Below are 13015 nucleotides of genomic sequence, written 5' to 3' on the forward strand. Positions count from 1 at the left end.
AAAGTTACCGAAACTTTTTAAAGGATGCCGGCCGTGGAGATTCGGGGCGCCCGGGGGCTGAGTGAGGCCTCCTGGACTCCTCGAAAGCAGCTTGTACCGGGAGGAGCCGGAGGCGGGGCGCGAACGACGCGGGTTCGGATGAAAGACGTCAAAGAGAAACTGTACTCTAGAGGGGCAGAAGGGAGCGGCCCCACTGAGTGGAATTAAGGTGGGAGAGCTGACGGCGGGTTGATCCGCTCGGAGGCGGCGCAAAGGAGGTGCAGAGGGCAGTGGTTACAGGCTTCAGCCGCTTCCATTTCCCCGCAGAGGGAGCTCCTCCGCACGCAGAGGAGTCCCCGGACTCTGACATCCTATCTGCGACGACCCGGATCTCCTAGGGGATTCCTGGGGATAGCGCCTTCCTCCCGCATATCAGAAGGGACCGAGAGCAAAGAATCTTCCCCACCTCGCCACCCCCGGACGCACACACTCAACTCTCCAGTGTGAGGCCGGAACACTCCCACAAGACCTTTCCTCACCACACAACAACATTCTCTCTCCAAGTGTAAGAGCCTCCATTTCCCCCTCTCTTATTCTGTCCCCCACAACTCTCTCCTGTTTTAGCCGGGGAAATCCCTACTCCTCCGGGTTCGAAGCCTCAGGGCCCAAGTTCCGGGCTGCGCAGTTCACCTCACCCTTGGCCACAGGCTCGCCGCAGGGTAGCCTGGGGAAACGCACCGGCAGCCCCTAGGTCCCAGTCCCTAGCGCCCCATTGCCCCTCCCGTCCCCGCCTCCCACCCCTCCCCCTTCGCGGCCTGGGAGTGGCGTCAGTACGCCCGCCCCGCGTGGGGTTTAAATGCCCACTAGCGGGAGCCCAGGCGCTTCTATCCCGGAGCACATTGGCGGCCAGAATTGCAGGGGTGGGAGGCGAGCGTGCGAGCGGGATCCCGAGCCGCTGAGCGCGCTTGCCCCTCGCTCTGCCGCTGATGACTCGCGAGCTCGGGTCCAAGTGCCACCCATGCAACATCCCTGCCCTACGCCGACCGAGACTTGATGATAAAACACTTAACTGTCTGCGTTGCGGGGAGCCATGAGCTGTCTGGATGTTATGTACCAAGTCTATGGTCCTCCCCAGCCTTACTTCGCAGCCGCCTACACCCCTTACCACCAGGTATGTGTCTTCTCCGGGCCGGGGCCTCGTAGACAGGTGGCGCGCCCCGGCTTCTGCGAGCACCGCCAGTACTTCGAGGTCCGCGGCGCCTCCGCGCGGGCCCCCGGCGTCGGACCAGCGGCCGAGGCCTCCCGGATGCCTGGATTGCCTGCCTGGCTACCCAGTAGTTTGAGCTAACCCCTTTAGCTTGCCCATTTGCTCTTTCGGGAAGACAGCTAAGTCTTACTAATGCTTGCTCAGGTCTTCCTGGGAATAATCAGATGAGGATCGCGCGGGCTGCATTCTTTTCGTAGAGTTTATCCGATTCCAGATTCTTCCGAGCCCGGTGCTGGCGCTGGGAGATGCGAACAAAGCTCACGCAGGGAAAAACAAGCTTTGGTCCCAAAGGTGAGAGTGACGACAAAACAAAAGCAAAGGCCTGCCTCTATCTTTCTGAGATACAAAGACCCGAGTTCTCATCCCTGCAAGGCATATTTTTTCCGTTTCAAATCTCAGGACGATCAGGCCAATTAATTCCAGAACCCACTAATTCGTTACGAGAAGGGCACGAAACTCTTTGGTTTTATAATCTCTGCTTTGCAAAGCTCTGGGGGAATATTATTGGGTACGACTGACCCGGCAGAGGCAAGCTTCATAGGTAATACTTCGCCTTTCGCGAGCCTGAGTCCCTGACAACAAACCCACTCTTAAGAAGACCATTCAACTCCGGTTCTGCGAACTCTTCAAGTTTTGTTTAATTATACAAGTTTTCTTTTCTTGGGGCTGTATATTGTCGAACAGTTTTTCTTTTCATTCCTCAGCTGATGTAGTCGAAACTGAGGACAGTAGTCCAGGAAATGAATAAGATCGCACTTACGGAGGAGCGGCCCCCTATGAGTCGGGACCAGGTTCAAAAGTGAGGGCCTAGACTCCTGCTTCCGAGAAACGGAAATACACCCTCAACGTCCCGAATCCATGCATTTGCTAATGTTGCTTGCAGAATATCTATTTGAAATTTTCCTGATGAATTAATGATGCAGTGGTTAGATTTGGGGGTTTGGGTTTTGCCTTTTTCCTTCCTCTTCTCCTTTTTAAAAAAACTTTCAGACCAGGAGTTTGTTTAGTCCTAATGTTAATTTTAGGAATCACCAGAGTCCCTCATTGTGGGAATGTGGTAGAGGTGGTGAGACTGCTAAATACTCCAGTCTTTTGGCTTCAGTGTCTAAGATGAGCTTCCTTCCCAGGCTGGGAGTATTGCTAAGAGGAGAGGTGGGTTGGTTTTCTGTTAGATCCTTTCTCCTCCCTGCCCCTGTACCAATCTTTTGCACCAAGATCTCTGTTCATTTTTGAATGATCGGGTTCACCCCTTTAAGGCCACCTCAAAATGCTTTAACATTGCGTTCAGTCCATTGCTTATTTCTAAAAAATGTTTTCAGCAGCTACACCTGGTTTTTAAAATCACTATCAGTCACCATTTACCCAGCCTCACAGCCAAGATCATCTTCTGCTCCTTTTTATTACTCTTTTCCTCAATGTGCATTGACATGGTAAGAGTAGAAACTCTCTTAGCCCATTGGTTTTTTTTTTTTTTTCCCTTACTCAAAAGACTATCTTTTTAAAAGCCGAGCCCTTTAACTGGCCAGTTTATGGAGGACCAAATACCAACTTGCGTTTATTAAAATGATCCATGTCACAGCGTGAGTCCACCTTTTTATCCCACATCAGTCTTCCCTACGTGGAACAGTTTCAAACCCTCTGCAGCAGTTCTTTACATCCTGGTTGTGTGGAGTGGATTTTGCTATTTTCATGTTCCATTGTAAGGATGCTTAATCCTTCATCTTGTACGTCTGCCCTGAATTCTCAGGCAGGGAACAGTCAGGCCCTAACTGGACTTGGGTGCCCTTTACCCTTGGAGGCTGATTTTAAAAATATATCTGCCTTGAGCCTGCCTCTGCGGTCAAACTGCTTAGGCATCTTCCAGGACCTTCACCCTGACACCTTCAGAGAGCTTTCCCTGTGTCCTGGAAGCAACTTCGGGGAATTGGAGGCTCCAAGAAGGGCAGTCTGCCTCTTAAGAACCCGGCTTTGTTCAGCTGCAGGTTAGGAGACCTGCTGACTGCCGCCCACATTATCGAGCACAGAACATAGGCATTGAGTCAGTTGCGCCTGGATACCTCAGGGATCCGGAAGAGGGCGTGCAGTCTGAACCCAACTGGCCATCTCTTCTGAAACTGACTTGTCTTCCCTTTCTCCTTTGGGCAGAAACTAGCCTATTACTCCAAAATGCAGGAAGCCCAGGAGTGCAACGCCAGCCCCAGCAACAGCAGCGGCAGCGGCAGCTCTTCCTTCTCTAGCCAGACTCCGGCGAATATAAAAGAGGAAGAAGGCAGCCCGGAAAAAGAGCGCCCACCAGAGGCGGAGTACATCAACTCCCGCTGCGTCCTCTTCACCTATTTCCAGGGGGACATCAGCTCCGTGGTGGACGAGCACTTCAGCAGGGCCCTGAGCCAGCCTAGCAGCTATTCCCCAAGCTGTACAAGCAGCAAAGCCCCGCGGAGCTCCGGGCCCTGGCGGGGTGAGTATGGGGCCCCACCCGCAACGGAGGATAGAGAGCCCTCACAGCCTGGGGTCCACCTACAGGGACTCAAGGAGATGCCGTAGAAAGAATGCTAGGTGTCAGAGAGGAGGTGAGGAGAGGCATTTGGGGACGATAAAGAAATCAAAGGAAGAGTAGACACAGGCATAAGGTATCTCTGAAGGCGCAGAGCAGAGCAGCGACTTAGAAAGTCACTAGCCTTGGAATTGGGAAGCCTAGGTTTGTGTATTGGCTCCACCACTTCCAGCAATATGACCTTGGGCAAGTCTCTTAACCTCCTGGAGGTCACTCTATTTACTGGCCTCTAAAATTAGAATAATATTTGACCTCTTAAGTAACCCCGGAGATGGCTGTAAGACACACAGAAAAATGTATGTAAGTGTGCTAGGGAAATAAATAGGTTTCCAACAGTCTCCCAAGTCAGGTGTCAGGGGTGGGGGGATTAGGGGAAAGTGGATCTTCACCTACAGCAGCTTACAGGACCCTTATCCTGTTTGTAAAGATTTGCCCAGAGGAAAAAAATCCTAAAATGCAATGCAAGCAAAATTGGCTGAAGAATGTCTCCTAAAATCTACTTAAGCCTTTTGCCAGGTTTCAATAACTTGGGAAATCTTAAAGCAGAAAATGTCTTTCAATAAGCAAGTAAAATAACAAAGAAATAAGAATTTGGATGCAGCCAAAACATCTCTAAAGGTTTTCCCCCAAACACATCCCCTCCTTATTGTTCACCCTTCCCACAAAGCACTGCTTTATCTTGCCTGGGACAGTGATTTCTTGGACAAGTCAACTAAATCTCCCTTCTGTCCTGAAATCTTGACCTCCCTTTACTATCAAGACAAGGATGGAGGTAACTATTTGGTAAACTTTCTCACTAATCTTAGTTTTTGATGCATATCAAGCTGAGAAATGAGGACTTTGTTCTAAAAAGGAAAATAAGTATTATATTTGGGGAGAAATGACAACCTTCACCCTCTCTTTTTTTTTCTTAAGAGTCTTGACAGTTTGTACAAGCCTTGGCTAGACAAGATCCAAAACTTAAATACGAAACATTCTTTTTATTCTCCAGTTGCATTAAATATTTTAATAGGAAGACTACTCGGTACTTGAGAATGCATTTTCAAAGCATTTTAAATTCTCCACTATGAAGTGTAGATGACTTCTCCAGAGGAAGTGCTCAGTAAAGGTCTTTTTAATTAAATGTCTTTCTTTCCCTCCCTCCCCACTAAAAGCAATAAATTTGATCTAAATTCTGTTCTCTTAAAATGCTTCCAGACACTAGGGGGTCAACAATGATACTGACAATAATCATCATTATTGTTGTTATTGTTGTTGTTGTTATTATTTTATTATTGTCGTCCACATTTTGATGCTGAAAGTTTGCTAATTAAAACTGAAAAGACCTGTCCCTTCGTGTCCCTCTGTGCAAATAATACAGCTGCCCTTTTAATAGGTTAAGTTTACTCTTTTGCTTGAGTTCTTGGGGAAAAAAATTGAAAGAAGGTTTCTAGAAAGGAGGCTAATAACAGCAAGACTTCGAAATATGTCGATGGACTTCCAGTCCATCAGATGCCTTGGAGGGGCACATTTTCTGGAGCAAAGGAGGCTGAAACGCGAGAGGGGGAAGTGAGATCGCTAGGCGGCCGACCAAGAGTGGGAAGAGGCATCTTTAGCTTGAGGAGAGGCTCCGGGGCGGGAAGGGGAGGCCGTGTTTGCCCGGGGCCGCCCAGCAGCTCGGCCGGGAGTCTGAGGGAATCTCTCCGCGCCCCGAAACTGGGATTGCGAAGGGAAGTCTCTCCACCCTTCCTCTCCCGGCCAGTATCGGGGTTCCAGCAGCCGGGACGCGTCTGCAAAATCCGAGGCTGCGGCGCTCCTCCCCAAGGGGTTTCCTCGTTCCGCCGTAGCCCGCTTCGAGAGACGCCGCCCACCCGCCCCGCGCCTTTCCGGCCCTTTCCCGCCCTTTGCCCGCCGCGCGCATTCAGCTCTGAGGCACCTGCGCCGGGTCGGCCATCGCGTCTCCGGGGGATGACGCGCGCCTCTCTCCCTCTTCTCCCCTCTGCCTCACCGGTCCGCAGACGGCTCCTTCCCGATGAGCCAGCGCAGTTTCCCCGCCTCCTTCTGGAACAGCGCGTACCAGACGCCGATGCCCGCGCCCCTGGGCAGTCCGCTGGCCGCCGCGCACTCCGAGCTGCCCTTCGCCGCCGCCGCCGCCGCCGCCGCCGCCGACCCCTACTCGCCGGCCGCGCTGCACGGCCACCTGCACCAGGGCGCGGCCGAGCCCTGGCACCACGCGCACCCGCACCACGCGCACCCGCACCACCCCTATGCGCTGGGAGGCGCTCTCGGCACCCAGGCCGCCGCCTACCCGCGGCCCGCCGCCGTGCACGAGGTGTACGCGCCGCACTTCGACCCGCGCTACGGGCCGCTGCTGATGCCCGCCGCCTCCGGGCGCCCGGCCCGCCTCGCGCCCGCCCCGGCCCCAGCGCCCGGCAGCCCGCCCTGCGAGCTCTCGGCCAAGGGCGAGCCGGCCGGCGCCTCGTGGGCCACGCCCGGGGGACCCTTCGGGAGCCCCGCGGGGGACGTGGCCGGGGGCCTGGGCCTCAGCGTGGACTCAGGTAAGCGGGAGAGGGAACGTGGCATCCTCGGGCACCTCTTGCCCTGTGCCCAAACCTGGGCCGAGCCCAGGACCCCAGTTATTTCTCCTTGGAGACCCCAGGGCCCCTGAGGCCTGAAGGTCTGTCTGGGTAGGGGTAGGGGGAGCGTTGTGTTTCAACAGACGGATGACCCAATGCCATAAGTGTGGGCAGAATGAGAAAGTAGGACCCTGCCTTAACTTGGCTGGTTAATGTTGGAGGATGTTTTTAAAATAAAATTTGTTGGAAAGATTCTAGCTCTGTGCTGTTCGGTAGCATAGCCACCAGCCACCTGTGTTGGTTGAGCCCGTAAAATGTGGCTAGGCCGAATTGGGACGTGCTGTCAGTGTGTAATATACACTGGATTTCAAGACTTTGTACAAAAAAGGAATGTAAAATTCGTCTACTAATATTTTATATTGATTGCATGTTGAAGTACTTTCAACACATTGCATATTGAACACATTGGGTTAAATAAAATGTTACTAAGATTAATTCTCACCTGTTTTTTTTCACCTTTTTTTTTTTTTTTTGATGTGGCTGCTACAAAATTTAGAATTATGTCTGTGGCTCCCATTGTATTTCTATTGGATAGTGCTGATCTAGAGTACTTGCTAATAGTGTAGTTTAAAATCCTCTACAACTTGGAGGGGTCTCTTGTCACCTAGCGGTAGTTACAGGGAAAGAAAACTATGACTCATGACTCTGATATCAACTTAATTGCCAAATTAAATAGGACTCTTAAAAATGTAACTTAGCAGGAATATGATCTGAATGATATTATTGAGCCCCTGGCTTAAAGAGTTCAGTTTGAAGGGTACATTCAAATCAGGGTTTGCTTTTTTGTTTGCTTTATTTTCAGGGCAAATGAAAAAAAAAGTTATATAATAAATGCAATTATTGGCTTGTAGTCGTGCCCGCTTGCCCTTCCCTCAGGTGCAGATTTGACATGTCTGTTTGCTTTACTTTTACTTTCATTGGTGCCCCTTAGATGAATTCTGTGACTTTCACAATAAAATAGCGGTATTTGTCTTTCTCTTTCCTTAAATATCTTGTGCCTTCCCTCCCTCACCCCCTTCTCTCCCCCTCTCTCTCTTTCCTCCCTCTCTCTCTCCCCCTTTTATTTTCTCTCTGTTTTCAGGTTTGCAGCCTCAGGACAAAAGCAAGGATCTGTACTGGTTTTAGACAACCCACCTTCTTCCCTGTAGGTCTCTGCTTAGCATGATTGGTGACACTCAGAGCTGAAATCAATCGAGTGGGTTTGTAACAGCTTCTGATCTTGGTTTGCAGCTCGTCGTTATTCCCTCTGTGGTGCATCCCTCCTGAGCTGATCCGCTGACCCAGGGTTTCCCCTTCCCTTTCCCTTCTGACCAGCGGTGGAGGCTCAGCACCTGTGCCTCTCACTTCATGGACGAGGACATGGGGGAAGGCAGAGACTTCAGACTCCTCCGTGTGTTGGGAAAACTAAAACACACATCTCCAGAAATTTCATCTAAAAATAATGCCTTCTGCCCAAAGAGCAGATCCAAAGACTCTGAATGATGCTTAATGACTTTGGGACAATCACTGGAAATATTCATGGTGAGATGACCTAGGTGACATGATATCCTAGTTTTCTTGAAAAGAGGGAAAGGAAAAGAGACATTTTGGTGTGAATATTTTTTATGTTGATTTGAATTATCTCCTTAAGTAGTGTGATCATAGCACTGCTGATGTCAATATCCTCAGATTGAAAATGGATTTGGATTTGCATCAAAGATGGTGGTAGAGAAGTAAAAAGAAGCCAGTTCCTTCTTCCTCACCTGTAGCCTCCAGCTCCCGCCTGCCCACTCCCTCCCTGCAGCACCCACTCCAGAAACAAAGACACACTTTTTCCTTCGGACTGTGAACGCAGAAGCCTCAGCCTGAATGTGAGTGGCAAGTGGCTTATCTGGAGCCACCTGCCCTAGTCTTACTAAAATGCAGCTGTTGTAGGACAACTGTTTAAAACTCCAGAAATACATCGACCAAGGTGGCACTTCCCAGTGTTTGGCACAACAATTGCAATTGCACTGGATATATTTTATATGTGTGTGTGTGTGTACATAGATCAGATTTTTTACAAAGAACATTTTACGACGAAAGAAGAAACCCTTCTCTGCCTTCTCTCCCACAAATTCTGTCCCTCCCTCTATCCTCCTCTGGATGAAAAAAGGAAAGCATTAGGAGACCCCAGTTGTCTCCGTGAAGAACTAGGAATCACCACGTGGGGAAGAGATGTCCGTGGAGTCTCCAGGACCTCAAAGATTTTTCAGTCTCTGTGGTGATGATTTGGTCACTTTAGTGTTGGGACAGGGGAAGGGGTAGTGGTGGGCAAAGCTGAAGAGAATGAGGAAGAGGAAACGAACATTAAAGATGTTTGTTTACCACGAGGTCGCTGTGCTGTTTCTTATAAGGAAAACAAATGTCTTGGTTTTTCTCTAATAGAATAAACTAGTTTATGGTAGTAAGATCTGATGTCAGTAAGGAAAATTACTTCGTATATTTTTTCAAAGTGTTTGTTTTGCCATGCCGCGAAACCTGTAAACCCCTCTCCACCTCACATCAACCCTGGAGAGAAGAAGTCAGGTACCCCCCTCTGTTTTACAGATGAGAAAACGGGGCCCTCGGGAGCCCAGGCTATCTGGGAGCCCTCATCGAGTAAGAGCAGAGAGGTACGGAAAGCCCTGCTTGGACACCGTTCAGTCACATACACATTTATTATTCTCCAAAAGAGAATTATTGTTATTACCTAAATTCTAGACTCTTAAGACAATAGAGTCATCAGCTTAGAAATGTTTTGGAAATTTGGGTTATTTTATATTTTAATCAGCTAGGCTAAGAAACCAAACCTACCACTAGGCAAAAAAAAAAAAAAAAAGAAAGAAAGAAAGAAAAAGTGAAAAGAAATTATTAAGAAATTAATGGTTTTGTTTTCCTTTGATATCAAAGTTATTTGTGTTCTTTCACTAGAGACAGAGATTTAGTATTATGCCCAAATCACCCTTTATGTTAAAGCAAAAATAGTCCAAATATTTGGTCTAAATCTTGACCTTCTTTCTAACACAAGAGGCAAATATAATTAATCTTGGGCAATTGTCTCAAGAGCTGGAGACAGCTAAGGGGCCTTCCTCAGAGTATGACTTTAGCAGAGTTACCCATCCCCTCTTTCCATCATTTTGGTACCTGTGAAGTAAACTATGATCATTACAAGAACCCACTACTGGTTTTGCTCAGAAGGAAGGTACCATATGATTATATTGTACCAGATGTGATAGCAATTAGTAATAGTTAATTGCATTACCTATAATAATAACTAATGTTAATTGTTTGATCATGGCCTGGGTACTAGTCTGAGGACTGTCTATATAGGCAAACTCATTTAAGCCTCATAACGATTTTGTGTGGTACTTATTGTTATGGTCTCCTTACCTATGAGAAGACTGAGGCTCACAGAGGAGAAGTAATCTGCCCAGTCACATAGCTAGTAAGTGGCAGAACCAGGATGCCAACCCAGGCAGCCCAGGGGCACAGACTGCACTGTTAATCCCTGCAGTAACTGCTGGCCCACTTCCGATTTGTCTTGAGATGTTCAACTTTGGGCTTACTTTCTCCTCCACAATAGATGAATAAAGAAGGGAAAAGAGGCAGGGCAGCAAAGACTAACATGCTGTAGAACTTACATAATCCCAGGTCTCAGAAAAAGCATCATAGGATATTGTCCAGACTCCTTCATCAAATGGCACTACCTGTAGACTATTCAGCCAGATGCAGATTTCCATTCATCTCCAGGAAGGAATTATTACTGCTTCTCTCATTAATTCATTTCAGTGTTTATAGGCTTCTCTGCCCTGAAGCTCTTCACACTCAACCTAACCAAGTCATGTTAAGCATTAGTCTGAGGTTTGGACATTGAGGCAACAACTAAAATTAACTTTGGACCTCTCTGTGGATTTTTTAAATCTGTGTTCCATTGGCATGGATTACTGATATAGACAAGCATAAATAAAATGTATTAGCTTCCAGAAAACTCTTTAAAATTTGCCACTGAGTAGGTGGATGGAAGAAGAAAGCCCAGTGGTGCATTCTCCATTAGACATCTTTTCCAAGTATTTCCCTTGCCCCCCAAAGAGGCATTCCCTGTGCTTCACCTACGTTCACACTCACAAGATCTCTGATCAGAACCCATAGGGACACTTTTCCCAGCCATGAGGTTCTGATAACTGAAGCCTCTCTCCTGAGCTGCGTCTGACCTGAATATCAGGTTGCTGGTGAGACGATTCATTCACTGGAACTGGCCTTTGGGGCAGTCCTGAACACACATGTCCAGGGCTCCAGTGACCCGGCACACGGGACGCTCGGAGCAGAGCACTTGCCTCCGTGTTGTACATTCCCAAAGGAGAAATGCAAGATCACCTAGAACTGTAATCATTCGTTCTGCGTAAGAAGAGTTTCAAAGGGAACTTTGGTGGATTCATAGCCCTAACTGACTTTTTTTTTTGACATTCTTTTAGGCCTACCAAGTCATGTAAAAGATGAACTCTCATGCTTGTCTTGCTAACATTCGTGCAACCACGCAGATTAGAGAAGGCCCTAGTAGTTGAAAAAAGGATGTTCAAGGGAAGGAGGGATGACAGGAGAAAAGGTAAAGATGATGTTTTTACATATATGATACCTGGTTGGGGGTCTGAGAGATTAAATTCTCCTCTGATCATCCAGGTTGGCACTGGTGTCCTCCTCACCCATGGTTTTCCCTTTGCACTTGGCCTCGGCTGAGGGAGAGGTGACGAAAAGGGGAGAGACAGCTCTCTGCCACCAAGTAATCCTGTTGCCGATTGCCCTTTGGCTGAGAACTCAGTCTCCCAACTGCAGGGAACTCTATCTGTTCTACTCCTTTACTTTAATAGGAGTTGCCATCCTGTCTCATTTCCCCTTTGAAGTTCTATTTCAATGCGTGGCAAATCCTAGCAATAACTTAAGATTGATTCAGGCCTGGATGTGGGGGAGGGCAGGCGTGGTGGGTGTTGCAACGCAGGCTCCCTAACTGGAAGCTTCTCTTGCCACTCTTTCTGGGTAAGTGCTGCATTCTCTGTGCCCTTTCGAATTGGGGGAAGCAACTCATAAGGTCATTTTGACCTCCCATTTGCTTGGAATCACAAATTCTGCGTTTATGTGCCGGCACCCACACACCGTCTATCAAAATAAATGAGAAGCTCTTTTTTTTAAGCACTTAGTGATTTGTTACTTAAGAGTTGGAAGAGATTTAGAAAAATAAAACAGACAGACTGCTTTGCATATAAATACGATTTCCATAAATTGCATTTTTAAACATAATTCACTAAGTGTCCAAGCATGTAAGGAAAATGGAAGGATATTTGAAAAGATTTTAAAAATAAACAAAACCAAAAACCATAGATTCCTTTCTAAAATTGCTCTAACAGTCTTTGGATAATTTACAGGCAGATAATTCACAATTTTATCATACTTGTGAAAGTCTGCTCCCTGTATTCCATTCTTCCTTGCAAGATTTTTAGGATTTATTATTATTCAGTATTTGTTGCATATTTCTGAAATCTGGAGTTAAGGAGAAAATGTCCTAAAGGCAATATCATTATTACAGTTGCTGTTTGCCCATAACTGAAGTTTTGACATTTACACAAACAACAGGGTTAAACAATGTAAATTTCATATTTCCTCAGTATTCCCCATGAATATATGAAACTCCCTCATCTCCCATGAATAAATGAAACTCATTATACAAATCAGTATCTACACAACAGAATCTATTTATCTATAAGTATCACACACACACACACACACACATACACCACTAACGCAGGCCTAAAGAGAAGTCAGAAACACCGTCCCTCAGACAGGCACAGACACAAATGATTATTCTCACTTGACAGACCAACTGTACTGCTCTTTCCTTGTATTTCACTCCAGCCCCAGAGGGCTGGTCAGGGAAGAGACACTTGATAGCTGCTGTTTCCGTGGCTGAAATATTTGTGAAGTTACCGCATAATCTGAAAGCAGAAGCTAATAAATTAGAGGGTGCTAACTGGAGCTGGCATGGAGCTGTCCATCATGTTCTCCTCAACCCAGAGAGACCCTCATAACCTAAAAAGGCAAGGCGGCCTTCAAGAGGTGCTCCCAGTTGTCTCCAGCCTTGACCTCCACCCCTGGGAAACATTGCCTCCAGGCAGTGTGGCCAGGGGCAGAGTCTGCAGAGGTGATTCTTCTCATCCAAGCTCCCTTTAAGAAAAATAGACAAATTTCCTTTGAGGGAAAACAGTGAAAGATTTTACTGAAAAATTAATCTTTAGAGAAACACACATTCTTTAGAGAAATATACAGTGAATTTACTGGAGTAATTAATTCTTTGGTAAAACACTACCCTCTTATTTGGAATTTTTCACCTTAAAACACAAGTTTAACCGATAAAAGAAAAATCTAAAGTCCTCTGCAACATAGTGTCATGTCTATCTCAAATTACAGTGTTTCTATGAGTTTACCAATGTACTCCTATGGGACTCAGTGTTTCTAAAACAGAAATGACATCCAAATTTCCTTTGTCTTGCGAAATGTATTTCTTCCACCTGGAAAAGCAGCAGCAGCATATTTCCTATTCCTCTGTTTTGT

The 13015-nt window shown here is 47.3% G+C and overlaps 1 protein-coding gene across 7 annotated transcripts; it reads left to right on the forward strand.

Moving 5' to 3' along the window:
* The first annotated feature begins 206 nt into the window (after window positions 1-206).
* On the forward strand, window positions 207-8865 carry VGLL2 (vestigial like family member 2). Of its 7 annotated transcripts, XM_032484764.1 has the most exons (6): window positions 208-1150; window positions 1444-1537; window positions 3392-3704; window positions 5798-6337; window positions 7497-7559; window positions 7646-8864. In XM_032484764.1, the coding sequence occupies exons 1-5, from the start codon at window positions 1083-1085 to the stop codon at window positions 7538-7540; spliced, it is 1059 nt and encodes a 352-aa protein (XP_032340655.1). In that variant the 5' UTR covers window positions 208-1082; the 3' UTR covers window positions 7541-7559; window positions 7646-8864. The 7 variants fall into 7 exon arrangements, with proteins under 7 accessions (XP_032340652.1, XP_032340655.1, XP_032340654.1 ...); XM_032484763.1 differs by having other exon boundaries at window positions 7497-8865; XM_032484765.1 differs by lacking the exon at window positions 7497-7559 and having other exon boundaries at window positions 209-1150; window positions 7646-8863.
* Window positions 8866-13015: the final 4150 nt, after the last annotated feature.

This window comes from Camelus ferus, chromosome 8 (assembly GCF_009834535.1).
Source record: "Camelus ferus isolate YT-003-E chromosome 8, BCGSAC_Cfer_1.0, whole genome shotgun sequence".
NCBI classification, from domain to species: domain Eukaryota; kingdom Metazoa; phylum Chordata; class Mammalia; order Artiodactyla; family Camelidae; genus Camelus; species Camelus ferus.

What these genes read in the sequence shown, in the direction of transcription:
- VGLL2 (XM_032484761.1), top strand. Translation starts at nt 1,083, where the DNA reads ATGTTATGTACCAAGTCTATGGTCCTCCCCAGCCTTACTTCGCAGCCG. An exon ending in AACAAGCTTTGGTCCCAAAG is followed by an intron (nt 1,538 to 3,391) that starts GTGAGAGTGACG and finishes TCCTTTGGGCAG; the next exon opens with AAACTAGCCTATTACTCCAA. An exon ending in GAGCTCCGGGCCCTGGCGGG is followed by an intron (nt 3,705 to 5,797) that starts GTGAGTATGGGG and finishes ACCGGTCCGCAG; the next exon opens with ACGGCTCCTTCCCGATGAGC.